General features: G+C 44.3%; 2 protein-coding genes across 3 annotated transcripts; one reads left to right on the top strand and one right to left on the bottom strand.

Annotated features, from left to right (window-relative positions):
- Window positions 1–26: 26 nt before the first annotated feature.
- Window positions 27–21,615, bottom strand: Dpm1 (dolichyl-phosphate mannosyltransferase subunit 1, catalytic). Of its 2 annotated transcripts, XM_051185745.1 has the most exons (9): window positions 21,425–21,615; window positions 18,148–18,247; window positions 10,930–10,963; window positions 7,715–7,791; window positions 7,503–7,528; window positions 5,256–5,351; window positions 1,895–1,963; window positions 970–1,084; window positions 27–190 (listed from the first exon to the last, which is right to left on the bottom strand). In XM_051185745.1, the coding sequence occupies exons 1-9, from the start codon at window positions 21,583–21,585 to the stop codon at window positions 86–88; spliced, it is 783 nt and encodes a 260-aa protein (XP_051041702.1). In that variant the 5' UTR covers window positions 21,586–21,615; the 3' UTR covers window positions 27–85. The 2 variants fall into 2 exon arrangements, with proteins under 2 accessions (XP_051041702.1, XP_051041707.1); XM_051185750.1 differs by lacking the exon at window positions 1,895–1,963.
- A 189-nt stretch (window positions 21,616–21,804) lies between these two features.
- Window positions 21,805–23,968, top strand: Mocs3 (molybdenum cofactor synthesis 3). The gene has a single exon (XM_051185735.1). It carries the CDS (start codon window positions 21,868–21,870, stop codon window positions 23,242–23,244), a length of 1,377 nt encoding a protein of 458 aa, XP_051041692.1. The 5' UTR covers window positions 21,805–21,867; the 3' UTR covers window positions 23,245–23,968.
- Window positions 23,969–27,974: the final 4,006 nt, after the last annotated feature.

Below are 27,974 nucleotides of genomic sequence, written 5' to 3'. Positions count from 1 at the left end.
AGAGAGCATTGATAAAAATCAGTGACCCAGATTTCTCTTACTTTTAATTGAAATGAACATTGTAAGTATAAATGAGTAATTTCTTTTATGTAGTAGCAAAGAGAGTCAATAATCCTTTCAGGAAAGAGACTATTTCATTTCCTCCCAACTTGGATTCACCATAAACTCGATCCACAAATGATATTGGAACCTGGTTAAGAAATACATACGCATTAAAGTCAGTCTTCAAACAGTGACGACAGCAAGGTAGGGCTACAGCATTCCTAATACAAGAGCAGAGCCTCAACTTGCAGCACCAGTCTTTCGTGTAGATTGACAGTCACGGTTCTTCACATAACTGTCCTTTAGCATATTTGTTATAAAAAATATGTCATTTGACTCAAATCTATAACTGCGTGATATGTACTGACCCCAATTATTATGTTAATCCATTCAAATTTCAGGTTCTATTTCCAGAAGAACCACACTTTAAAAGTTAAACGGCTTTTCATTCTTTTTCTCTCTTTAGTTTGTTCCATTTAATAATCATGGTGGAGTTAAATTACAAATTTCCTAATGTTCACAAGGGAGAGGCATTCTAGCAGGGGGTATTTTCTTGCCACGAGTAAGGGTTTGATATTAGATGTGGGGTCATCTCCAAACACCACCATGCACCCTGAAACCCTACCTCCAGCCTGTGTACTCTAACCCTGAACATTTACTAAGAACAGCAGCCAAGGAGCTCATATTGCAAAGTTCAGAAGACAGAATTCCAAGGCACCAGAAACTTCATTATATACAAGGAAACACAGCTTGGCATAAATCACAGTAGGTCAAATACAGTCATCTCAATGTTCACCATGTAGTATATGGACACTCCAAATAACCAAAAGTCGAAGACCCTGCTAACTCAGCAGTTAGGAAAGTTGTGCTTTTGTTAAATCTCCATTTCTGGGGAGTAGCACAAAGAACTTAGCGAGAGTCACTCACCTCACCAATGGTGTAATTCAACTGTCTCGCTCGAACAATCATCTCCATCTGAAAGACATAGCCTTTGGAGACACATTTTTCTATTAATTTCTGCAGAACTTCTTTTCGGTACAACCTGTAAGAAAACAGAGTATTTATGACCATCTGGACATGTGCCTGTCACATAGATCCTGCACTTCCAGAACTCACAGGTATCTGTAATCTAAAACTCAGTAGTCTCTGGTATATAGACAAGTTCTCAGAACTTCTGATCATATGTCTAGGACAAGAAGTACCTGCTAAGAGCTTGGAATACTTTTGAAAATGAGTTCTCAATGACTTCTTGAGATTTATACTATTGGAAACTATGAAAAATATGGTAAATTAGCTCCCTGATAGACAAACAGGTACTTTTGGTTTGGAAACTGCTTTAACATCAGTCTTTGAACTGGGCATGCTAGAATGGCTGAACTGACAGCTGAAATAATGACACATACCAAGGTGACAAGCAGCCCGGCAGTTAATAGGCATCTGCTTGCCAATAGAGGCCAAGGTCCTGAGGACAGTCAGGTCACCCAGGAACAACTGTTATACTATGGGCGAGCTAGGTTAGACTAGGACTAGGCATCACTGGATAGAGGCCATCTTGCGGACTTCTGTGAAGAATCCAGGTCACAAGTACTGTGGTAGGAAAGCATACCTTGCCATTCAAGTATATGGTACACTCCGTTTATAAAGTAAGATGGAGAAGATGTGTGGGGAATCTAATCTATCTTTAGAGCCTGTCCTGAACTCACTTGCTCTGTAGACCAAGGCTGGCCTCGAACTCACAGAGATCCTCCTGTCTCTGCCTCTCCAGTGTTGGGATTAAAGCCATGCACCACCACCACCTGGCCTCTTAACAGAAGGAATCAAGGAAAAGTTCCAGATATAAAAGAAACACTACCTGAAGCTTCCTGTTAAGTCCGATGCTCCCGGTCTCAGCAAAATCTGAGTTATAAAATTGGCCCCACGGCTGCCAAATTAATTAGATTTTCCTTATTAATAAATTTTAGAAACACACTGAAGAACAAACCATGCAACAATTGCTAGCCATTAATAAATGTGATACCAATTTTACACACAAAAGTTAATTCTTCAGAACAAAGAGGCAGTGCAATGAGATCTGACAAATTTCACAAAAGAATAGGGATCTTGACCCTTTCCAAGTGGAAGGGAACAGCTATGAAAGTAACTACCCTGCTAAACTTTGCTGAGAGAGAGAAGGGCTGGGGAATTGGAAGAGTACTCACCAACAGACACATACACACACAAGCACTGAATGGACAGGGTGTGGCAATGATTACTTGGGCAACATGAGACACATACACACACACTCACCTCCCCCCCCCCCCAAACTTTAGCTAAGGAGAAAAATCAGTCATTTAAACCATAAATGCTTTGCAAGAAAAAGGGCAAGGATTTGATGAGTTTGCCATGAAGAAAAAGATAAGGTTTGATAAGAAGTTTCTTTTTCAGATTCCAGCAGAGACTGACTTTACACCTAGCATGGTGGTACAGATCTACAATGGTAGCTTTCAGGAGCCTAAAGGAGGAAGATCACAAACTCCTGGCCAGCAAGGAGAGCAGACTGTCTGAAGAAACACAGCATGAAAGCAGGGTAGGGGTGAATGTGGTGTCTGGATACCACACACTGTACTATGATACTGTACACTGGCTTAAACTGGAGATGTATTCTCCTGGTTTTAGAGCATAAGAAGTTAAAAAGCAAGGAGCTAAACAAGCAGGAATGAGGGTGGGGGTTGGCGCTCAAAGGATGCTAATCCCATCAAAGGGCTCACCCCATTATCTTGCAAACTAATCACCTCCCAAAGACTCCAAAACACCGGGGTAGGGGTTTCTCATTTAACTCGGAATTTGTGAAACACACTCAGTCCATAACAATGGCTCTAGATTAACAGAACCCACACAATTACCAGTCACAAGTTGTTTGAGACTGCTATATTAGTATTTCAAAGGGTGTCAAGGGCATGAAGAAAGTGACTTTTGTATGGCAGCCATTTTAGCAACACAGGTTCAGAAAGGTTTTCTGGGATGACCTGAAGGTAGAGAATCACTCTTCAAAGTCCCCAAACTTGCTGAGCATTGGTGACATGTGCCTTTCATTCCAGCACCAGGGATGCAGAAGCAGGAGGATCTCTGTGAGTTAGAGGCCAGCCTGTTCTACGGAGTTCCACAACAGCCAGGGTTACACTGGCTGTTTCCAAACTTCAGTTACATCTAAATGTGATGATACTATTCTAAGATGTAAGTGGACCCCACTCAAAAACATGAGTTTTAGAGAGTCAGATTTTGTGGTGCTTTAAAAGCTAGTGATCTCATAGACACATATTTGAATTCTAGGTTCCTAGCTGATGGAACTGTTCAGGAAGATTAGGCGTGGCCTTGTTGGAGAAGGGTGTCACTAGGCATGGGGCTTTGAGGTTGCAAAAGCTCATGCCAGGCCCAGTCTTGTTCTCCCGGCCTCCAACTTGCTGATCAGATGGAAGCTCTTAGCTAGGTGGCAGCACTGTGCTTTCCTGCTATGGAGATCAGGGATTACGCCCCTAGTGAAATGCTTTCCTTTATAATCACGGTGTCTCTTCACAGCAGTAGAGTACTGATGGACAGAAGTATCTGTACTACTGTGTAAAATCATTTTTGGTTTGGGCTTTGTTTATTTATTTGTTTTTTTTTTTTGTTACAAGGTCTCAAAGACCCTATTTCCACCGTACTGGATTATAAAAAATGTTGCTACATCTAGTTGATGTGGATGTACTAGGGACTTCCAGGGCTTCCTACATATTAGGTGATCATCCCCAGCCCCAAAACAATAGTTTTATTTTTATCTTATATTTATTTAGGATGGAATCTTGTTACGCTGCCCAAGATGGTCCAAAAAGCCTGTGTTTAAGTCATCCTCCTACTTTATGGCAGACAACAGGCATGCATAACACTGCCCAGTGATGATGGATTTTTAACTGGATGGTGTGGAATCCTTGTATGGTTCAAGCTGACCTTGAATTAGAATGAAAAGGTGAATGAATGACCAAGTTCAAAATGCCTTTGGGGATTAAGAACTCATTCTCAGCCTCAGCTGAGGCTCCCCCCCGCCCCCCGACCTCTGGACAATCTTAGTCATGTAGTTTGCAATGGGCATGAGAAGGGCAAGGGGTCACTATGTGTACTTCTCTTCAGATTCCAGTGTTTAGCAGGATTGAAAGCTATGACTTAGCCAATGCCTTTATGTCACAGAAGATTAAATCTCTTATGTGTTTTAAAGGACTATTCCCAGATTCCTTAACTGAGGTGAATTTAATCTACAATGGGATAAGGCAGTGACATTACCAATAGGGACAACTCTCTCCTTCCTATCGCCCTGACACCGAGTGGGGTACACTTTGTATCTCAGTTCCTTATGGGTCTTCACACCAATAGCCGGACTATTCCCCTACTATTTGTTCATGGAAAGCACTGATCTCGTAGGAGCCCTAGCAGCACGGGGGGGGGGGGGTAGGGAGATGGCTCAGGCACCAGAGTGCCAGCCTCAAATGCACGAAGGCACAAGTGGGACCCCGAGAACCCTCACTGAAAACCAGGCAGAAACCCTATCTCAAAGCACAAGGTGGAAGGTGCCCGAAGAACACCTAAATAATGCCTTTGATGTGCATGCTCCTGTCTGTCTGTCTGTCTGTCTGTCGCACGCACACAGCCATCAGAACTAAGATGTCCCAGCACTAACTGCCTGGTGTGTGACCTGCGAGCTCAGCCTTCCTTGTGTGAGAAAGCTGGATGCTGGAGCAAGGTCAGGTGAAGGCAGTGGGGTGGCTACCGGCCACAGCCCATGGCACCCTACCCGACGTGGAGATGAGCTGTCAGACAGTATCAGAAAGCTACAATACTAGCTCTAAGATGAGGGAAGTAAAGTTCTAAAAAGGTAGATATATATACAAGGTAACACAATATTGAGAAACTATTCCAAAACTGTATATAATAAAACCACAATCCAAACAGTGACTCTGCTGATGTAGACCAATGCTGTCAAGGGTTCCAATATTTGTGCTGATTTTCCTCCATATGGCCAAAGTAGAACTCTTGGCAAAGGAAAACTGTAGGTAAGACGCTACCTGGGAAGTTTTATTGGCAGTTATAACCTGATCCTATAAACCCAAAGGCCCTGACTGTGGTAATCTAATCCTAGAATTCCATTATTTCCAGTAGTTCCCCTGTAAAGAAATCACATAACATGAACACATACACACATGTACCTGATTATCTTCCTTTTCAAATCCCAGCCATAAACACCCCCGTTCCCTTTGTAGCGAGTTCCAGAGACAATATCAAAATCACCCTCCTTTTGTTTCCTGTGGGAAAAAGATAACTCAATTAATTAGAAAAAGCTCTTAGGTTTTCAACAGGCATCTTCGTAAACCACACAATTAAGTTTTAAGGGAAGCAGAGGCAAAGCATGAAGCCAAACAGATGATCTGACTGCAAAATCAGTCTTAAAAACCTGAGTTCACCTTGCATTTTATTACATTTTTTTGGACGCTTTTTGAGAGTTTCTCTGTATAAAGCACCTGCCTGTCGAGTTTTATTAAGATTTTAAAAAGTTGTATGTGTATGGGTCTTCTGCCCGCATGTCAGTATACCACGTGTTTGCAGTACCCTCAAAGGCCCTGTATTTACTTTTCTTACATAGTGGAGCATGAGCCCAGAAATTCTTTCTTTTTTCCCTTTTCTTTTTCAGGACAGGGTCTCTCTGTGTAGCTTTGGCTGTCCTGCAACTCACTCTGTAGACCTGGCCTATCCGGCTGCCTCTGCCTCCCTAGTGCTGGAATTAAAGGCGTGTAGCGCCACCGCCCAGCTGAGTGCAGGGATTCTACCTGCTGACTATACCACGTGTTGACCCCAAACTCTTCTCCACTGCCCAGGCCCCCTTCTTCAAGAAAGGCCAGACTGCTCGCTCTTCTCTTCTCTCCTTCATCCCTCCTCTCCTACCCCCCCTACAGTGTTCTATCTACATGTATCCCTGCAGGCCAGAAGAGAGAACCACATGTCATTACAGATGGTTGTGAACCACCATGTGCTTGCTGGGAATTGAAAGCAGGTCCTCTGGAAGAGCAGTCAGTGCTCTTACCTCTCCAGCTTTACCTTATTGCAATTATTACCTTATAATCTAAGTATATCTGCACATAAGTCAATAGAAACCTTCCCCATTCTTAGACTTGGACAAACAATAATAGCATCAATAACAATAAAAATGTAATTTCACTATATAGCTCAGGCTGGCCTTGAATTTCTAGCACTCTCCCTGCCTCTGCTTCAGTCATGCTGAGATAACAATGTTGCCACTGTACCCAGTAGTTGTCCCCTGCTTTTTTTTGAGACACGGTCTATGTAGCCCTGGCTGTCCTGGAACATTACAATGACTAGGCTGGCATTGAACACACAAAGATCAGTTTGCCTCTGCCTCTCTTAATGCTGGGATTAAAAGCTTGTGCTGCAAGCCCATTCATTTCTAACACTGGCAAAAATGTTTCAACTCAGATGTCTGCAACTATACTGGTTGGTTTTTTCAACTGGACACAAGCTAGAGTCCAGAGAAAAAGGAACCCTATCCCAAAACAAATTCTCTCTTCCCCAAATTGCTTTTGGTCATGGTGTTTGTCACAACATAAGAGCCCTGCCGAGGACTGACTAGTGACCGTTTTCACTGCAGGATCTCCTCAGCTCAACACTCACACCAGTAATGTCAGCATAAGACTGTCTGAAGATAATCAGCATGTTCACTCAGACTTCATAATGGGATATACTACAGTGGCTACAAAAAAGCTCATGAATCTTGATGCTTGATGTATTTCCAAAATCACTTCCCAGAGAGGCTCTGTCTGTGGCTTGCTTCCTTCAGTATTGTCACACATGCCTAGCTTGCCATTTCACAGGTTCACCCCCCCACACACACACACTCCCGTCTCTGACAGATGTAATGGCGACAGACACCTTCACAGTCACAACCGGATGGACTTGGGATAGAGTCATGATATGTAGAGTCCTGGAACCCCTGGACCAAATCCTATTATCTATGGTCTATGACTATAACACATCAAGCCTTATTCTAGACAACAAGGACTTTATCTTTTCCATGTTCTGAAAGAAAACACAACTATCTACTGATGGCTCCTATAGTAAGTCATGTAGTCATAGACCCATATTTATGAGTATCAAGTCTCTATGTCAGTTAAATTTTGACAGAAAAATTAAAGTAGCATGTATATCTTAAATGAACAAACTGAATTTTAAATTTCTAATATTAGAAATACTACTAACTCAGCAGTTAAGAGCTCTTCTGAGTTAATTTCCCACAATGACATGGTGGCTCACAACCATCTGTAATAGGACTTGGTTCTGCTATGCAGGTATATATGTAGAGCACTCATACATAAAATATAAATAATTTAAAAAAGGCAGCATCCGTCCCCCTACCCCCAAGAAATACTAGAAACAGTACCTACCTGATAAATTCAGGAATAAATTTGGGCTGAAATATGGAAAGAATAAACAATAAGTCAGCAACATACCATAAACACCTAATCAACAAAGGCAAACTGGTGGTGCATATTTGTAATCTTAGCATTCATAGGATGACATGGGGATCCAGATCAGTCTAGATGACAGAGAAAGACCATGTCAACAGACTAGAATGGAGAGTGGTGAACCCACTTACATGGTGTGAGAGATCAGCATCCATAATGATGACATAGTTTCCTGTGGCATGTTTTATTCCATGAATATAGGCAGTTCCTAAAAATGAAAGTAGTTAGACTCATTAACAAAAATAACAAGAAGCTGAGATCTGGCTCAATGGTTAAGAGTACTGATTGCTCTTCCAGGGGACCCAGGTTCTAGTCCCAGTACTGATATGGCAGCGCATGACCACTGTAACTCCAGCTTCGGGTTATGTGCGACCGTTTTCTGGCCTCTGCAGACACTTCACGTACATGGTATAGACACACATGTAGGAAAAACACTCATATATGTAAAATTTGAAAAGCAAAAAACAACAACGAAAAGCCCACCCAAAATTTTAGGTCTGCATTTAAACAGAGAAAAAAATCACTTTGCATTCTAAAAGCAAACATTTGTCCTCTAAGTGACCCAGCTGGTAACTCTCCATATTCAGTGGCACAGTTCCCATGTATTACAAACACAATCAAGAAGGTAGGTGGCTGGCTACCCATCCTCCATTCTGATGACAACTTAATTAAAAACAATAACAAACCAACCATCCTTATATTTAAAATTAATAAAAAATGCCTAATACAAAAATCTCTTTTCTTTTTGGGGGATGGAGGGTGGTTTAAGTCCAGGTTTCACTCTGTAGCTCAGGCTGACCTTGGATCCAGGAGATCCTTTTGCCTCAGCCTCAAACTGCTAAGAGCTATCATGCCAAACTTAAAAGTTTCAGATTATATAAACATCACTGTATGTTTATGTTTCCCCATCCTCCACGCCCCCCAAAAAAACCACCAAAAGTTCATGTTAGCTCTTTAGTATCTTCTTAAAACAGAGCCAGTTTCTCAGAGCTCCATCTTTACACATCAGCATTCTAGTCACTGCCACTGTATCTATTCAGAAACCTCAAATACATTCCAAGTATCACCCCCCCCCCCACACACACACACAATTCCTGGCCTTCTAACAAGCTACTGCACAGGAAATGGCACCAGGTATGCTACCCATCCTCTCCAGGGACTCCCACTGCGGTACAAGGTGTACTGGCTGTGCATCCCAACCCTCTTTCACTCCCTACTCAGTCCACTTCCACGGTGCCCCAGGCATTACCTTCTGGCTCGTTTCATTTCCCAGCCAGTTTCCCTCCTGCTTCCCTGCACTCCAGTCAGGTTTCAAAGGAGCTTTCTACTGAAAGTCAACTGCAATTTGCCAGTTACAGTAGGCCCCATGGAGTATGTGGCCAGGGGCCCAGCTATCTTATTTTGCTGGGTCTGTGCACAGAAGCTCCCATTCTGGGCTTGGCTGATTAGCTGTGTCAGGAGGACCTGTACTCTCTAATCTGAGCACCATCACAATCCAGAGCAGTCAGGTTGCAATGGCTGAACATTTCAAAATGAGAGGCTTTAAATTTGTTGTTACTTTGTTTTGTTTTTGAGACAGGGCTTCACTATGAAGCTAGCTCTGGCTAGCCTGGAATTTGTTATGCACACCAGGTTGGCCTCAAACTCATAGATCCACCTGCATCTTCTTCCTGAGTGCTGAGATTAAAGGCATGCACCACTAGACCTGGCTAGGGAAGCTTTTCAATGTGTTTGAGGCAACAGAAATGCCAAGCCCCTTGATCTGATTCTTGTACAATGCACAGAAGCTAGTGTCACAGTGTGGATAGTTACTATCGATCAATGAAAGCAGAAACAAGTTTTAAAAACAAACCATCACAAACATTTCACTTAGAGTGCTGAGCTTTCCTAACAGCTTCAACTGACTGACTGATATTTTCAGGGTTTAACTCTTTGTGGCTTTTTTTTTTTTGGGGGGGGGGTGGCATTTTCCAGATCATTTCAACCTCAAAGAATCCTGTGGACTTTGAAGTTCAAGCATTAGATGCTTCTAGCAAGCTCATTGTTCACGACAGAAACCTTTTCTTTTCCCTTTCCCATGTGTGTTTGAGGTATGCATGTATGCTTTTCCTCTTTGCAGGACTGGGGTATGCATGTGGAGGTTCAGGGTTGGAAGTCATGCCCAATCCTTCTTTCACTTCATTTATTAAGCAAGGGTCTCTCAACCAAACCCAGAGCTCACTGATCTGGCTAGTCTCACTCCTCCTTCTGGGCTGAATCACTGGTGAGCCACTACATACACCCAGCATTTCTAGAGATCTGAACTCTGGCCCTTGTGCATGTGCAAGTACTTTAAAGGCTGAACCATCTCCCCAGCTTCAGGATAACAGCTTCCATCTGTTAAGAACTATGAAATGAAGGCATTTCAAGTCTCATCTCAGAATCACTGGGCTCATTTGAAATACCTAGAACAGCAGTTCTCAACCCATGTGTGGGTCTCGACCCCTTTGGGGATCAAATGACCCTTTCAACAGGGGTTGAATATCAGGTAACCTGCATATTAGATATTTATATTACAATTCATAACAGAAAAATTAGTTATGAAGTAGCAACGAAATAATTTTATGTTTGGAGGTTACCACACATGAACTGTATTAAAGCATTAGGAAGGTTGAGAACCACTGCTCTAGAATGTTCTAAATAATCACCCTTTAGTCTTCCCATTTAAAGTCTGCAATTTGCAGAGTATATACTGGTCCAAAATGTGCACCCTCAGACTCAATCCTTGGCTCTTCCTTTATCTAGGCTACATTATAGGGAACCAAGCTCTTGTCACTTGTGCTCCAGACAGTTTTGGGTGGCACGTGAAGAGTGTGGCGGGGAGAGACATGACACTGACCACATCTAAGTAACCCTCTCTGCATGGCATCTACCAGCATCAACTGACCAGCTTCCAAAGCTTCACTGTTGGCCACCTCTGCCCTCCCCTACCCTCTACTCCCTCTAAACAGGCCAGATTTCTGGGCCCTACCATAATCTACCTCCCCACCCCACTCCAGCTCCTCAGTAACCAGCCATCTCTCCTAGTAGCTCAGCTTTATAATTTGAACAATTGTTTCCTTGTTAACTAGAATCCCTATATTAAATATCCCATTTGGACAGAATTACAGTGGTTTATGTTTGGCTGAGTGGGTCCTTACTGATACAGGCAACTCAAGTGAAACCATCAGGGAGTCATGAAGATCACTAAAGATCACTAAAGGACACATCACAGCTGACTGTACTAGGGCCTTTTTCCAAACTGGGAAAACAAAATGGAAAATATGACTAAGGCAGGTAACAGGGAAGGGCTGGTGCCCCTACTTACCGAGGCCCAGCTTTTTCTCCCGTGGTCTTAAGAGCTGCAAGAAAAAGAAAAAGCATGTCAACACACACACAAAAAAAGACAAAAATAGTTTAACTTTTATTTTACTCCTACAAATGCATACTCAAGATTACTTTCAGGGATCATTTCTTAAGTTTGTTACTATAAATGCAAACTCATTTAAAAAGATTAGTTGAATTTACTAGACCTTGAAGCAGAGTATTTCCTTTTTCTTCAAAGCCAAAAAGGTGTTTGGGGGTTGGAGGTGTAGCCTAATATGTGTGAAGAACAGGCTCCCCTCCTCACCACTATATAAAGTGTGGTGTGACTCCAACAACACCAGTGTTTGAGAGGTAGGGATAAGAATCAGGAGCTCAAGCTCAGCTAGTTTAAGCCAGCCCAGACTTCAGGATACCTAACTCCAACAACAAAGCAAAGACATCAGCCATTACTTTAGACAGTTCAACAAAACTCTTTGTTTTTTTTCTCTCTTTCTTTCTCCCTTCCTTTTTCTTTTTTTGAGATAGGGTTTCTCTGTGTAACTCATTAGTAGACCAGGCTGGCCTTGAACTCACAGAGATCGGCCTGCCTCTGTCTCTCAAGTGCATGCGCCACCACATCCAAAATTTTCTAGACTTTTAAATTGTATTTTATGTACCATGTGCCTGCCAGGTGCCCATGGAAACCAGATGGAGCTGTTGGAGTCCTTGGAACAAGAGTTAGAAATGGTTGTGAGCAACCATGTGGGTGCTAGGAATCAAACCCAGGGCCCCTGCAACAGGAAAAACCATTTTCTACAGGTAAAATTTTACATTTCCCCCTCTGCTGATTCCACTCTTGTATGAAGCAGAATCATCTTCACATCTACCATACTTATTTGCGGTTGTGTCTGTGGACACAAGGTCTCACTGTGTATCTCTGCTTGGCTGTCCGGGAACTCACTATATAGATGAGGCTGGCCTCTACTTCCTAAGTGCTAGGATTAAAGGCACGCACCACCTCACTCAGCCACATCTACCATTTCTAATGAGCACTCGTTGATTCTTTTTTTTTTAGAGAAACTGAGCCTTTAACAAATAATCCTACGCTTTCCAAAGCTTTGGTATCATTTATTCATCTTCCCAAACTTTAAACACTGCTGTCACCACTATCCTCTGCCAGCTTAGTCATGCTTCCTTGAATGACAATGACCTTGCTCTGTGCTGCTCCACTAACACATTCCATTTACTTTTTTAAGGTTTTGCTTGCTCATGTATCTGCCACGTGAGTGCAGCTCTTCCCACTTTTCTGACTACCTCAGAAAAGCTCCAATGTCCTGCCCCCTTTCATATCTTTCTCCCTCATTAGTGTATTTGTCAAGACAAGGCATGTTTTCCTCCAGCACTCTGAGCTTTCTCAGTCTCTCTGCAGCGCCCTCTCTACTTCTCAATACAGTGGTAGTCTCGACTCACTTAAAAATCAAAGCTGGCTTTGGAGTTGGACTGTGGCTCTCTCCTTTTCTAAATCCAAGTATGTTGTTAAAAGAAAAATTCAGTTTCTTTCCCACATCAGAAGAGCCATCTGTGGGACAGAAGAAAACCAAAAATTTAGGGATTTTAATTGTCATAACCTTGTTTTCTCACCAAAACTTTTACTTCTCCCCATACTTTTTCGTCTTTATCAGTAGCTTTCTTTGGAGGTATATCTATTAAAATTTAAACTTTCCATTTTGATGTTAATAATGTTTATGTTTTCCATAGTAAATAATAGTTTTTCCTAAAAGCAATCTCTGAAGTATCCAGAAAGAAGACGGGGGACCCACAACCTTGGTTCCACCTGGTTCGTAATGATGCCATCGAGCTGCAACACCGCTCAAGCATCAGTTTTGGACTAAAACTGCTCTAGACAACTCCAGCTGAAACAGTGCACCATCTTACAACACTCTAGCCAGGACTTCCGGTAAGCCTTACAGGCTACTCAGAGAGCAGCTACAAATGTCACAGTAGTCTTCTTGAGACTTAATCATTGTTTTACAAGATCACATAGGGAAACCATCATCCACAAGACAGTGGGAAGTAATTCTAGAAAACAGCACCCCCTTTCCCAACAGTTGTATTGGATGATTCTTTTGTCATCCACCCCCCCAGGATTATGAGTAATTGTCACCTATTAAGGGTTGGTTATAATTGTAATAGGGTTAGGAGTAGAATAATGAAGTTTAGACTCAGGAATCTCCTTTGGAAAAGAAAAGGGGGAATGGATGGGTTAATAGGTAGATTAGTGTATTTGTAAACTATTTTAGCAACTATTAGTTACAGAAAATTTACATTGATTTAGATTCTTATATATTGATACATATATAAAATTATTTTTGTATTCATGTCTAAGATAATTTATATATTACACAAACTTGAAATTACATTTGTCATATTGTATGTGTTCCTTTTTGTTTACAATGTTTTTGCACAATAATGTAAAATTAATTTTGTCATACTATATATATCTGTATGTTTCTAAATATGCTTAAGATATTCTGTTATTGATACAATTTAAGAATATTTTTGTCATTTTGTATAGTGATACAGTTCTATCTCTGATCAAGCTATTTATAGATACATATTTACAATTTCAAAATCATTGCCCTCATGTTGTATATAGTTTAAAGACTGCTTATTTTTTATGTGAAGCTTTAGTCTGTAAGCGATATAGGTAATAGTCATCATGCTTGTCACACTTACTATGTAAGTCAGGTTCTCTAGATGCACAAATATGTACTCAGCATAGATAATTCATCTTCAAACACTTCAAAGACCTACAGAATATGGCATTTAATGTTTTAATAATTTAGAATTTGTAGGTACTTGAGAGAAGATGTCTGAATCCTCTCTCCGGTAAGATAAGACCACATGGAAGCACTTAGATTAATAGGAATGGGTTAATATTTAAGACTGAGCTAGCCAATAAGAAACGCTAGTAACAGGCCAACAGCTTTATATCTAAAAAAAGAAAGAAAAAGAATAAATAGAAGTAGAAGTAGAGTAATAAAAAAGCCACATGAAGCTGGAAAGCACAGAGAGAGAGAGTCTGGATACTGCATGCTATTGTGTTGCCGTTGTATTGGTTTGACTGCTGAGGAAATAGCAACAACTGTTAAAAGAAATGCTGCTGGATTAATACAATTTATATATTTTAAAAATGCTCTGACTTCCAAATTTAAGTCTAAGGACAGGTTACTGGGGAAAAGAATTTCTATTTTTGTTTCCACGGAAAATGAAAAGCTATGGATTGCTTCCAGACTAACATTGTTTGATAAAGCAAGACACCCTGAAACAGTGTCACAGGTGATCCAACATTCAAAATAGCTGGAACAAGGCAGCCTTACAGACTACCACAGCCAGGATTTCTGAGTCTTCTTAGGATTCCCATCACAGCGTCCCCTAACAGTAGGAAGCAGTTTGGAAAGAATGATGCCCAAATTCCCAAACATTGTTTATAAATGTGTTTTCATTTAAATGGGGTTGGTTACAAATGGTTAATGACTACAACCAATCTTTTTTTTAAAGGTAAAAAGGGGATTATGATATAGATATGAATACTTTGTTTTGGAATGGATTTTCATTTATTGATACAATTTAAGGTCAATTCTGTGATATGTATATTTCTCTTCTTGTTTAGGTATTGTGTTTATATAGTGTATTTAAAAATGTAATGTATAATTTAGTACAGATTATACATAGTTACCTATAGTAGTCAAAACTTATAGTTAAGTTAGTTAGGTTTTCTAGATATATTTCAAATGGATAGGCACTCTTAAAACCTTTCAAAGACCTACAGAATATGTCATTTAAAATGGTTTAGGGTTTCTCTTGACAGTGAGACATAACTGCTCCTGGCAACACCACCTGCATCAGAAAGGAAGATGGACATCAAACTAACTTGTTACGGAATTTGTTTCCAATATAGCAAGACCTTTTGGGCAAGATACTGTTCTTGTCTGGACTGTTTGACTTTATGCTGTATAAACTGGACCTGCAGGACCCACAGAAAAGTGACTGCTGATACAAGATACAGGGTTCCTGCTTCATGGAAGAGTCTGCCAGACACTCTGCAGGACACAGAGAAAAGTGACTGACAAACTGCCAATACAGGTGGATAGGTTAAAGTTTCCTGCTTTGCTGAGGAGTCTGCCAGACACACTATGGCCTATAGGCTGAAGATGGAACATTACAGAAGAACTTCAGGTGACTGACCAGGCAGTGAGTTGTCTCTGTCATTTCTAGAGTTTATATACTATCCTTCTGTGGTCTTTGAGGGAGTTGAAGACAGATAGTTATGGTTATAGTTTTCCTTAGTTAGGATTAAAGATAAGTTACATATAAGACTTTAGACTCACAAAGATAGGATAGATGATAGAATATTTTATTTAAATCTTGCTAAATGTTAATGGACTAAATATTGCTAAAAATAGTTCTTATTTGATAACTGTTTTGTTATATATTTTACTATGTTAAAGTTAAAACAGAAAAGAGGAGATGGGAGATGGCATTCTGTAAGTATGACTCTCTTATTGGTTAATGAACAAAGCCCTGTTGGCCAATAGGAAAGCAAGATAGATGGGACTAGGAGACAAGGAGGATTCTGGGAGATGTAGTAGAGGAGAGTCAAGATGTGGGTACTTGAGAGAAGTCTGGGCCCTCTCTCCGGTAAGATAAGACCATGTGGAAACACTTAGATTAAGAGAAATGGGTTAATATTTAAGACAGAGCTAGCCAATAAGAAATGCTAGTAACAGGCCAACAGCTTTATAACTAACACAGCGTCTCTATGTGTTATTTGGGACCAGGCTAATGGGAAAACGTCTCACAACAAGAATTCTGTTGACACGAGACACCACTGCTCCTGGCAGCACTGAGCCATTTTCCCAAGAGAATGTTGGGTATCAGAGACACTCCATCTGGAATTTGTCTTCTTCTTGGCAAAACTGGTCTGTTGGGCAAAGAACGGCCTTTGCTTTGACTGCAGGCAGTAGGCATGCTGTCCAAATTGGACAAGCTGGATACAAGTAAAAGCGACTGCTGAATTTTGCCAAGACAGGCTAAGACAGTCTTTCGAATCTTCTTGCTTCTGAAAATGGTCTGGCAGATAATTCTAGGCCTTAGTCAAAGTTGGTTGCCCCAACATTACTATGAGACTTTGGATGACTGTCCAGGTAGCCAGCTGTTTCTATCATTTCTTGCACCTTTTGAAAGTTGTCTGCTTATACGTCCTGCTTACTCAGGTGATATTACTTTCTTTCTCAGGTCTTTGATGGGTTGAAAACTAGATAGTCACAGCTACTATCCTCTCATATCTTAGCTAAGACATTCTGGATACGAGACTTAAGACTCCTCAGGATAGGACAGCTGCTGGAATAATCTCTATTATTTGCCAATTACCTATATATAGCCTGGACATTTAGTGTATGTTTCTAGCTTGTTGCTGTTCTTGATGGTTGTAGTTCTAATTTTGTGTATTTTTTTAACCTTTTCTTTCTCTTGGACAATATTTGATATTTGTTCTTATTGCATGTAGTTTTGTATTAGGTTTAGAACCCTCTTATTTAGACAAAAACAGTCTTTGGGATACTGGCCCATTAAAGTGTGATCTTAGGTGCTATGTGTGGACTGATAGGAGAGAGAAGAAATATTCTCTCTTCTTTCCCACCCCCAACCTTGGAGTGGTGAGCAGAGACTGACTGCAGCTTCTAGCACCCCTGGGCCAAAGACCTTGGTGGTTCTCTATCTTATTTGTCATTTGTGAGTGACTCCTCAATAAATATTTGATATCCCTTTATTTTGGGCTCTCGTGGACTCTCTTTCCATCTTCCTTTACAAAAGACAGGTGGGGACACAGGTCAGTGGTAGAACAGAGCATCTGCCTAGCATGTGCAAGGCCCTAGCTTCAATTCCCCAGCACCAAAGGGAAGAAGATCTAGTTTTCTTATGGTGATGAACAACCATTTCTTGAACGGCAAGTATCCAGAGAGTCTTCAGAGACTTCTGCTTCTCTGACAATGGTTCTCTATCTGGAAAAGGGACAATGTTGTCCCTAAGGGAACATGTAACAATATCCAGTGCATTTCAACTTGCCAAGAAGAGAGGGAAGCTGCTACTGGCATCTTGTGGGTAGAGAACAGAGATGCCACTAAACATCTACAATGAACAGGACAAGTTCCCTCAGCAAATCATCCAGCAATGTGTGCAAACCAAGAAACCTGGACTGCAATGAACTGCAAACACAAATGACAAATGCACAGCTAACACCAGAACATGGTCTAGAGTTAAATCTGTATTCAACCATGTGCTTTTGGTTCCAGTTATCCAAAGCAGAATTCACAAACATCCTGAAAGATTTAAAACCCAACCAATAAAAAGAAAAGCAGAACAAAACAAACAAAAACCCCATAGCAACTGTCAGTGAAGCCACAGCTATGTTGCATTTTTCTTTGATGTGGGTTTGTGTGCTGGGGTTATAGGCACCTGTGAGTTGCCTGGTGTAGGTACTGAGATCTGAACTGAGGTTCTTATAGGACAGCAAGAGTTTCCCCAGCCCAGACACCCCTCTCACCCTCATGCTTAAAATCTATGCTAAGAATATCTCCTACAAATTAACCGAAGAACATCTAATAATTATATTAAGAATATCTTCTAATAAGCTCTGACTCTGCTTCAAAAATGTCAAATTCATGAAGCCAGTATAAAATTGCCTGTGTACCTGCCCAAGTCACTCCTACAGGATAGTCTTTATGGTGCAGTTAGAATGTCAAGTTTGGGATTTTGGGATTTAATAAGTATTTACAGGTTACTTTCCCTACTCTACAGGAAGAACTGTAACTGCCTCAAGCTCTGAAGTCACTCCTGTTTGTCAGCTAACAGTCACCTTTCCTACCCACAAGCTCAGAGTTGCAGGCAGCACTGTGTACCAAGTACATGCTGGCCCAGAGAAGGGAGTGAACAAGACAGAGACTCAAGATGTCTTTCCCAGTCAGCTCTATAACATACCCATCACCACATTTCAATATTTTAAGAAAATCCATCATAAAGCCAGAGGTCAAGCCTGCTCTTTTGCTGTAAAATTATCACAGGCCCACATATCAGATACATAATTTTGACCCCAAAAGGGTTTGCTGCCTCTCGTCTTTCCAGACTTTGTTCCTTATCACCCTTCCCCACTCCCCCAGAGAAAGAAAAGTTTGTGACTTACAATTCTGTCTGGTCCGTAGATCTTTTCCAATTGTTCTGCAACTTCTCTTGTCCCATCTGGGCTTCCATCATCTATGATTATAATTTCATAGTTGATCGCACTAAAATAAAATTTAAATTTATATTCATGTTGGGTGAGAACCTCTTAAATTTTTTAGTAACAAGTTCAAAGCTAGGAGGATCAGGATATTTCAAGGCCATTCTCAGCTACAGTGACTTTCACAGATAGCCTCTAATACCAGAGATCTTATTTAAAAATAAACAAAGTAAAATAATACCTTAGATGACAAGAGCACATCTGAATAATCTGGAATTTATCTGACTTAATTTCACTTTTATATTTATTTATTCAGATTTTTTTCAAGATAGGATTTCTCCGTGTAGCCCTAGCTATCTTGGACCATACTGGCCTGGAACTCAAGAGATCTGCCTGCCTCTGTCTCCAGAATACTGGGTATGAGCCACCACTGACTGGTTATTTCACTCTTAAAATTATTTTCCATTGTATTCACACAATAGTTTCTATTCTAAAAACCATTCAGCATTAGTTGTCTGGTGGATAAATTAGTTGTCTGGTGCACACATAATCATCATGCCCTACCCCCCTTTTATAAGATATGAAGGGGAAGGAAAAGTAAGGAACACCGTCTTCTTGACCCTAATTAGGTGCCTAGGAATTTGAGCAGGACTCAAAAGGTTGTGAAAGTTAGCCCTGGCAAACTTTGCAGGAAAGAAACAAAACCCAACCTACTAGTCAAGAATAGGTACAATGGGGACTGGGGAGATGGCTTAGTGGGTAACAGCACTTGTTATGCAAGCAACAGGACCTGAATTTGGATCCCCAGCAGCCAAAAGAATGGGTATGACTAGTCATTCCTGTAACTCCAACACTGGGGGTGGGGGTGGGGTTGAAACCCCCCACATAATAGAAGGCCTAGGCTGAGAGAGACCCTGTTTCAAAAAATTCCAAGTGGAGTGAAAGAGGAAGGCAGGCAGATGTTCTCAGCTAGCCTGTGGGTGCACATACCTTGCCTCCACAACATACACAAAAGGGTAGGGACCCTGACCAGCTAGTTCCCCAGTGTTCTTCTAGGATAGGTATTTAATTTGTCAAAAACACAAAAGATATTCATTTTGAAAAAGGTATGTCACAAAGTGAAATAATTCTTAATCAAAATTCCTTCCTTTCTGGTTTCAAATAAACCATCTCACTAGAGGGTCAGGTAGTCTAAACAACCAAACTACATTTAAGCTGTAGCTATTCCTATTAAACTTCATTTTGACTTCAGAATGCAGCTCATTAGCAGAGTTCCACCCCCCTAGCACAACCAACCCCAAACCCACACCCACACCCACACACAGAGAGGGGGGGGGAGAACTTTAGAGGCTGAGGTATTCCAGGACAGCCTTTGTTACAATGTAATGAGAGGGAGCAGGGCAATGGAGAGGGGAGGTAAGGGTGTTGGATTCATGAATTAAACAGAGCAAAAAACAAAAACATAACATCAGTGTAAATTCTCTAATCTGGAAAAAAGCAAGCAGAATCAATTTAAAAGATAAAATCTAATGAAAAAGATATGCATCACACATGGAAGAACCACTATATACAAACTGACTTTTATTCTGCAGTATAATCAAAACAGCAATTCCAAACCTGGCCAGTGGGTGGTGGCAGGTCTTTAATCCCAGCACTGGGGATGCAGTGGCCGGTGGATCTCCAAGTTTGAGGCCAGCCTGGTCTACAGAATGAGTTCCAGGACAGCCAGGGATACAATGAGAAACCCTGTCTTGAAAAACCAAACCAAACCAAACCAAAACCAACAACAAAAACACAACCAAACAATAGCAACTCCAAACAGACAACAAACCCAGCAATCCTGGCCGAGTGGTGGCATATACCTTTCATCCCAGCATTCTGGGAGGCCCAGGTAGGCAGATCTGAGTTCCCTGCCAGTCAGGGCTACATAGTTCTGAGACCTTGTCTCAAACACACAAGGCTCATATATGGCCCTCACCAGTCAGTATTGTGAACTTGAGCTTCACATAAAGAGAAACAATGTATCAAGTATTTTGCTTTGTTTTTCTGAGGCAGGAGATGTTAATGTAGCCCTGGCTGAAATTGAACTTGCTACAATCCCTCTGCCTCTGCATCCCTTGCATCACGGATCTTGGCATTAAGTACTTTTCCTGACCACTATAAAAACACGGGCACAGCGTCTGGAGAGATGGCTCAGAGGTTAAGAGCACTGATTCCAGAGGTCCTGAGTTCAATTTCCAGCACCACATGGTGTCTCACAACCATCTGTAACAAAATTCAGTGCCCTCTTCTGACATGCAGGCAGAACACTGTATACATAATAAATAAATAAATCTTTAAAACAAAACAAAACCAAAACATGGTCACAGCGTTGTTTTCATTTGAAAAGCAAAACCCATCGAGCTAAACAAAGAGCTCTACTGGAGACAATCTGTGTTCTCTGACAAGACTGACCTAAGTAAACAGCGCTCTGCTATGGCATCCTACATAACCTGCAAAAACACGTTTGTGTATGCTGATGGGAAAAGATCGCCCAAGATTACTACGGCATGATGACACTCGTCTGGTCGTGAAATAACTGACTCGGTACTGATCTCACGAGGCATTTTAGTTTACTATAAGACTTAAAAAAAAAAAATGCGTAACACTCCAGCGCCAAAATTCCCGTCCCTAAGGGCCAGGAATGGGGCTCAGTAGAACTCTGCCTAGCACTGAGCAAGGCCCCGCGTTTCTGAACACAACACACGAACAAACAATGCTCGGCGAAGGTGCTCTCTCCCTTGCCTGCTCACATCAGCAGTTCCCTGACAGCGCAAACACCAAGCTTACATAAGCGCTCGGCCCTGGCGTGGTGGCGTGAGCGCTGGCTCGGGACTCCCGGCTCAGGCGGCAGACCGTCACCGCCTGGAGAGGGATGAGGTCAGGCTTTCAGCCTCGCGCCCCAACTAAGAGTGGAGTTAGCCCTTACAGGAGAAAGGCGTGGGGGGCGAGGGCGTGGGCCGGAGCGAGCTGCCATTAGATAAACACAGATCTCGACAGAGACCTGAGCAGGCACGAGAGAGAGAGAGCAAGGGAGGCAGACGCGGGGCGGTCGGTCCGCCATGGCTTTCCTCGCCGGGGAAAGCCTCGAGCAGGCTCGGGCGGGAGCGGAGGCCAGGCCTCGGTGGGTCTGCTCGCGCTGCCAACCGCCGACACGCAGCCCGCGGCCGGCTCCGGCGCCCGCGCCAGGAGCTTCTTCTACCTCTCGGAGAAGCTCTTCACCAGCAGCCACACGATGAGCGGCAGGTTCTCGCGCTCGTTGTAGGTGGGCAAAAGTACCGAGTACTTGTCCTGTCGCGAGGAGCGGCCCTGCGGCGGCCGATGAGACGCAGCACGGCCGCGACTCGCCCCCGTAAAGGCCATGACAGCTCTGCGCGAGACGCCGGAAGCGGAACTACGTCACCCGGCGTGGGTCGTACCAAATTCCGGAGCCTGACGGAGTCTCGGCTCCCCTAGGCCTCAGTGTGGCTCCCTGGGAATACTCAGATTCTGGGACTCTTTCAAATCCACCGTGAAGGGCTCCTGGGGAAACACCCGTTCGTTTCATCTCCTCAAGCTCTAGGAGGCGTCTTAGCTTCCTTGTCGCTAAGAGACGGGCAACCGGAAGCGGAAGTCACTCCCCGGATATGTCCGCAAGAGGCTGTCATGGCTGCCCGGGAGGACGTAGCGGCTTTACGGGATGAAATCGCCCGGCGTGAGGAAGAGCTGGCTTCGCTGAAGCGCAGGCTGACTGCGGCCCTGGCGTCTGAGCCCGAGCCCGAGCGTCCCGTGTCGCTGTCGCCGCTGCTCCCCAAGGCCGCGCTGTCGCGGGACGAGATCCTACGCTACAGCCGCCAGCTGCTGCTGCCGGAGCTGGGCGTGCGCGGTCAGCTGCGCCTGGCAGCCGCTTCGGTGCTGGTGGTGGGCTGCGGCGGGCTGGGCTGCCCGCTGGCGCAGTACCTGGCGGCGGCCGGCGTGGGCCGTCTGGGGCTGGTGGACCACGACGTGGTGGAGACGAGCAACCTCGCCCGGCAGGTGCTGCACGACGAGGCCCTGGCCGGCCGCGCCAAGGCGTGGTCGGCGGCCGCCGCGCTGCGCCGCCTCAACTCGGCCGTGGAGTACGTGCCGTACGCGCGCGCGCTCAGCGAGGCTTGGGCGCTCGACCTGGTCCGCGGCTACGACGTGGTGGCCGACTGCTCGGACAACGTGCCCACGCGCTACCTGGTGAACGACGCGTGCGTGCTGGCAGGCCGGCCGCTGGTGTCCGCCAGTGCGCTGCGCTTCGAGGGCCAGATGACCGTCTACAACTACGACGGCGGGCCGTGCTACCGCTGCGTGTTCCCGCGGCCGCCCCCGGCGGAGACGGTGACCAACTGCGCCGACGGCGGCGTGCTCGGAGTGGTGCCCGGCGTGGTGGGCTGCGTGCAGGCCCTCGAGGTGCTCAAGATCGCCGCGGGGCTCGGGACGTCCTACAGCGGCAGCCTGCTGCTCTTCGACGGCCTGGGGGGCCACTTCCGCAGGATCCGCCTGCGGCGCCGCCGGCCCGACTGCGTCGTGTGCGGCCAGCAGCCCACCGTCACCCGCCTGCAGGACTATGAGGCCTTCTGCGGCTCGTCGGCCACCGACAAGTGCCGTGCCCTGAAGCTCCTGAGCCCCGAGGAGCGGATCTCTGTGACCGATTACAAGCGGCTTCTGGACTGCGGAGCGCCCCATGTGCTGCTGGACGTCCGGCCTCAAGTGGAGGTGGACATCTGTCGTCTGCCGCATGCCCTCCACATCCCTTTGAATAAGTTGGAACGCAGGGATGCCGACAGCCTGAAGCTCTTAGGGGATGCCCTCCGGGAAGGGAAGCGGGATTCACAGGAAGGGGCTGCGCTCTCTGTGTATGTGATTTGCAAACTGGGGAATGACTCCCAAAAAGCCGTGAGGGTCCTGCAGTCCTTAACGACAGTGCCAGAGCTAGACTCTTTAACTGTCCAGGATATTGTAGGGGGACTCATGGCCTGGGCCGCCAAAATTGATGGGGCATTTCCACAGTACTGAGGGGACAGCATGTGATCTGCGTGGATCCATTTATTTGCACCTTTTCAATAATGTAGGAAGAGCCTGGGCCCGTACTCTCTGACAAATGGACTCTTTTTTTTTTTTTTTTTTTTGGCAAGGAGCTTTTTGAGATAATAGGATAAAATTGTTTCTGAGAGCTGCCTTGTGTTTTGGGCACTTGTATAGTACCTTCAACATGTGACTTGGAAGTGACAGGACCATTGTTTCTCATCTGTTTCAATCAAAATGGCCCCTGGACCATCCATTTCATACCCGGAATTAAGATGCAGTTTTACTACATCTTAGTCTAACTATTCACAGTTGGCGCACTTGCGTTCAGCACATTCTTAATTAAGGTGTTGTCTGGGTGGTTGGAGAAATGCGGTAGCACCGCTCCCCTCCCCCATCTGACTTTCATTACTCCTGTGTTGGGTCATAACTGTCTGACGACAGTTCCACGAGGGCAGATGTCTCCCTGCCTCCAGCACCAGACACAGACATACACGCAGGGAAAACACTAATGAAGTTCTAAAATATTTTTAAAAAAGATATTATTTGAGGCTTATTTCTACTTAACATGATAGGATATAAACCTTAGAAATGCATAACTGCAGAGTGTTTTCATTATCTGGAAAGTGGTCATTCTAGAACCTGTTGTGATTGTCAGTGCAATCTTGACAGCAAAATAAAGGACACTGCCTGTGGATCATCAGCTTCCCTCAAAGTTGCTGACATTTTTCTTGTACTTATCTTCTGTGTCCACCTTAATGCCATACACATGAGTCATTTCCTAACTGCACTGGGGTTGTCCTGTTTTGAAATCTTCTAGTCCAAGTCCTAGCCTTTTGCTCCTATCCCTTTGTCTTTCTGTTTTGATTCAATCTTTTTTGTAGGTGTTTTTATGTTTGTTTACAAGGTAAACAGTTCACCAGGCCTGTTGGTGCAGGTTAATCTTCCCAGCTACTCTAGAGGCTGAGGCAAGGGGATCACAAGTCTGAACTACAGAGTGAGTCCAAGGTCATCCTGTGCAACTGATTGGAGAATTATCTCAACATAAAAAGTATAGAGTGTGGTGGGTCAGTGGTAGCAGGTAGAAGAGCTTGGGCTTCATCTCCAACACCATCAAACAGTTTGAGCTGGTAGGGAGCCTACCCTGCTTCCAGTATGTATAGCAAAGTTGATGCATTTGGTATGTGACTGCCAAAGGGGTGTTGGGAATTGAACCTGATTCCCCTGAAAGAGCAGTCAATGGTAAGCCATTTCTCAGGGGCTCAGGCTTCTGTTTCTTTCTTTTTGTTTTGTTTTGTTTTGTTTTTTTAGATAGAAATTCAATGTGTAGCCCTGACTGTCCTGGAACTTACTCTTTAGACCAGGCTGGCCTGGAACTCAGAGATCCACCTGTCACTGCCGCCTCAGTGCTAGAATTGAAGGTGTGCTTCACTACCTACCACCTTCTTCTGTCGAGACACCAAGTCCTCTTCAGGCCAGAGTCAGCTAGGCCACACTTAACTTCCAGCTGCACCACACCAACCATGTCCACTGAACAGCACGGTGGGCTGGAGCAGGTACATCCATCGTGTCTACTCCCAGGTCCCATGCACCTGTATGTCTTTGTTTCCTAGCCCTTTATTTACTTTTGGAGCCAAGGACTCAATTGCTGTCCAGGCTAGCTTTGAAATGCAGTGACAGGCATGTGCCCCCATGTCAGACAACCCTGGTGAGAGTTTCCCCTTTATAAGGTGTGTTGGAGTTGGTACCCACCTAAGCTTGGCCAGCCTCGCTACAGCGCTGTGCCTTCCCACCACGTAGGCCTTCGGGGGAGGATGCCGCCTCTGAGGGTAGAACCCTCTCCTCTCACTGGTGAGGAAGGCAACATCAGCCCACCTCACCGGACGGCTTGGGAGGTGGGGTGAGGTCTTGAGAAACCAGGGTATTTCTCCAGTAGCGGTCTCCACCTTGACTGTAGAGGCCAGAGACTGGGGCTTTTCAAGTCCTGCCACTGGGCAGCATTCAGCCAGTGACCAGAGAGCATCAGGAGTGGGTTTACTGTACAATTCCCTCCTGTCAGGGTTGCTAGAGACACTGCAGGATCCCTTGTTACATTTACATTTCTGATAGACAACACAGATGTACACAAATAACGTGCCTCAAAGATTACATTTAGGGCTGGTGAGATAGACGACTCAGCAAGTACAGGTGCCTGTCACCAAGCCTGGCAACCTGAGTTCAATCTCTGGGACCCACAAGACAGAACGAAGGAAAGAACTGACTCTCACATGTTGTCCTCAGACCTCTACACACGCACAGTGGCATGAGAACGCATTCATGTGCACGCGCTCACACACACAAACACAAGTAAAGAAACAAAGAGGCTGGAGAGATGGCTGTTCTTCAAGAGGTCCTGGGCTCAATTCCCAGAACCTACATGGCAGCTCACAACTGTCTATAACTGTAGTCCTGTGGGATCCAATGCCACCTTCTGGTGTGTAGACAGAATACCCATACACATAAAATACATAAATAAATCCTAAAACAAATAAAAAAATAAATGTAAACAAAATGATGGTTGTCTGTAGGACCCTGCATGGATCCCCAAGGCACCTTGAGCAAGTCTGAAGCTGTTGGCTGGAACTCCTTGCCCTAAACCTGTTGTTGGTACTCTTCCCATTTTGATAACACACACTTTGTGACAACACACACCTTGTGGGGAGGAGCTAAGCCTAAAATTCCTGTAATTTTCCACTGTGCTGTAAGTCAGTATTTAAGCCCGTTCAGTCCCCTCAATAAATGACATTCGGCATTCGGCGTTCCGATATTGCCATTGAACGAATGACCCGCTCGCTGTCTTGTCTCTTTATTTCAATCTCTAGGCCTTCGCCCGATTCGTGGACAGTTGTCTCCACTGAGTTCCAGTGAGTCTGACAGGCAGTCCAGGTGGGAGACCATTGGGAAGTACCCTGTGGCACCTTCTCTGCTGAAGTCAAGGCAGGAACCCAAAGGCAGGTCTGCTTGCCATTCCGTACAGAATTACCTCTGGCCAAGAACTTACTCCACAGCTAGCGAAGGACAACAGAAACCATGAGGGATGCTCCTTGCTGTGCTCATCTGGCTTTCTCATACAGCCCAGGACACTCTGCCTAGGAAATGGTGCCGCCCACAGTGGCCTTGGCCCTCCTACATCAATTAACAATGAAGACAATTCCCAGGAGAGTGCATACAGGGTGATCCGATCATGGCAGTTCCCCAGCTGAGGCTTTCTTCTCAGGTGACTCTGGGCTGTGCTGTATCAATAAGGGGAATGGGATAAGTACGGAATATGGGTCCTAGAAGATGCCTTCTTGCCCTTTGGTTCTCAACCCTTGGGTTTGGCTATAAAATTTCTGGGGGGTGGGGGTAATAGTGACTCAGACTGGTCCTCCTGAACCCCAGTATCTGCAATGTTTCCTTTTTGTAATCATTTTGTTTTGGCTATTGATTTTGAGACAGTGTTTCAGTATATAGACTAGGCTGGCCTGGAACTCACAGACTGGCCTGCCTTTGCTTTCCAAGTGTTGGGATTAAGGGCCTGTGTAACCACTCCAGGCTTCTTATTTGTGTGTTGTTTATCCGTTGTCTGTGCGTGGAGGCCAGAATTCCATGGAGGCCAGAGTTCCATTCAAGGAGCCCTCTCCCACTCTCCATTCTTACCTCTTCAGGCAAAACCTCTCTCTCTCTCTCCCTCTCCCTCTCCCTCTCCCTCTCCCTCTCCCTCTCCCTCTCCCTCTCCCTCTCCCTCTCCCTCTCCCTCTCCGTCTTCTCCCCCTCCCTGATTCGATTGGATTGACTGGCTAGTGAGCAGTGGGAATCTGCAGATCTCCACCTTCTCAACTCTGGGGTTATAGATACACATCCAGCTTTTTACAAGGTTGCTGTGGATCTGAACTCAAGTCCTAGAGCTTGTGCAACAGGCACTCTGCCCACAGAGCCACCTCCCTAGACCTCTTGACTTTTTTGAAACAATGTCATATTATGTAGCTCAGGCTGGTCTGGAACTCACAATGTAATTCAGGCTCCACCTCAAACTTGCAAGATTTCCGCTGCCTCTGCCTAAGGAGCAGCTGGATGAACTGCCCACCATGTTTGTCCACCATGTTGGACTTTGCTGGTGTCCCTTGTACCTCGTGAAGTGACTGTCTCAGCCTTGGGCTGGAGAAACACGTATTCATCAAATTAAGACAAAGGCTACTCAGTTTTCTGTTTTGAAAATTAATTGCCTATTATGTTTTCCCCCTCAGTTTACATTGAGCTTTGTTGTTCAGTTGCTCTTTAGAGGTTTGGGAATGAGATGAATAAACCACGATAGGAAAATCCAACAGTAGATCCAGGTTCCAATAGGAAGTCTTTATTATAGCCCCTGGGTCAAGTTCATGTCCAAAGCTGCCTTGTGACTGAATGTGCAAGAGCACTGAATTCCCAAAGGAAAAAAGGCTGAGTTCAAATGGCCTTGTCCCTGTGAGTTCTAAGGTAATAGCAACCAGAGTCCAGATTCATCTTCCCTAATTTGAGTATCCTGTTTGGCTCCAGTTGTGTGGGGTCATGGTATCAGGCAGAGGAGGAAATCTCACAGCAGCAGCCCAGGCTGGCTCTCCTGAACAACAGTGTCGGCATCTAAAGGGCAACCAAGTCCCCGGGATCTCTAGAGTAAAAGAATGGAAACACACGCATGAACAGTGCTAGCTCCCTGCCCATCA

Source organism: Phodopus roborovskii, unplaced genomic scaffold (assembly GCF_943737965.1).
Source record: "Phodopus roborovskii unplaced genomic scaffold, PHOROB, whole genome shotgun sequence".
NCBI classification, from domain to species: domain Eukaryota; kingdom Metazoa; phylum Chordata; class Mammalia; order Rodentia; family Cricetidae; genus Phodopus; species Phodopus roborovskii.
The sequence above is the reverse complement of the archived record's forward strand: the minus strand, read 5'-3'. Positions and strand labels throughout refer to the sequence as shown.

Coding starts and splice junctions, on each gene's coding strand:
- Mocs3 (XM_051185735.1), top strand. CDS start 21,868: ATGGCTGCCCGGGAGGACGTAGCGGCTTTACGGGATGAAATCGCCCGG.
- Dpm1 (XM_051185745.1), bottom strand. CDS start 21,585: ATGGCCTTTACGGGGGCGAGTCGCGGCCGTGCTGCGTCTCATCGGCCG. Junction 10,964..18,147: donor TCTACGGACCAGACAGAATT/GTAAGTCACAAA, acceptor TTTTTCTTGCAG/CTCTTAAGACCACGGGAGAA. Junction 1,964..5,255: donor TTGAAAAGGAAGATAATCAG/GTACATGTGTGT, acceptor TTAATTTGGCAG/CCGTGGGGCCAATTTTATAA.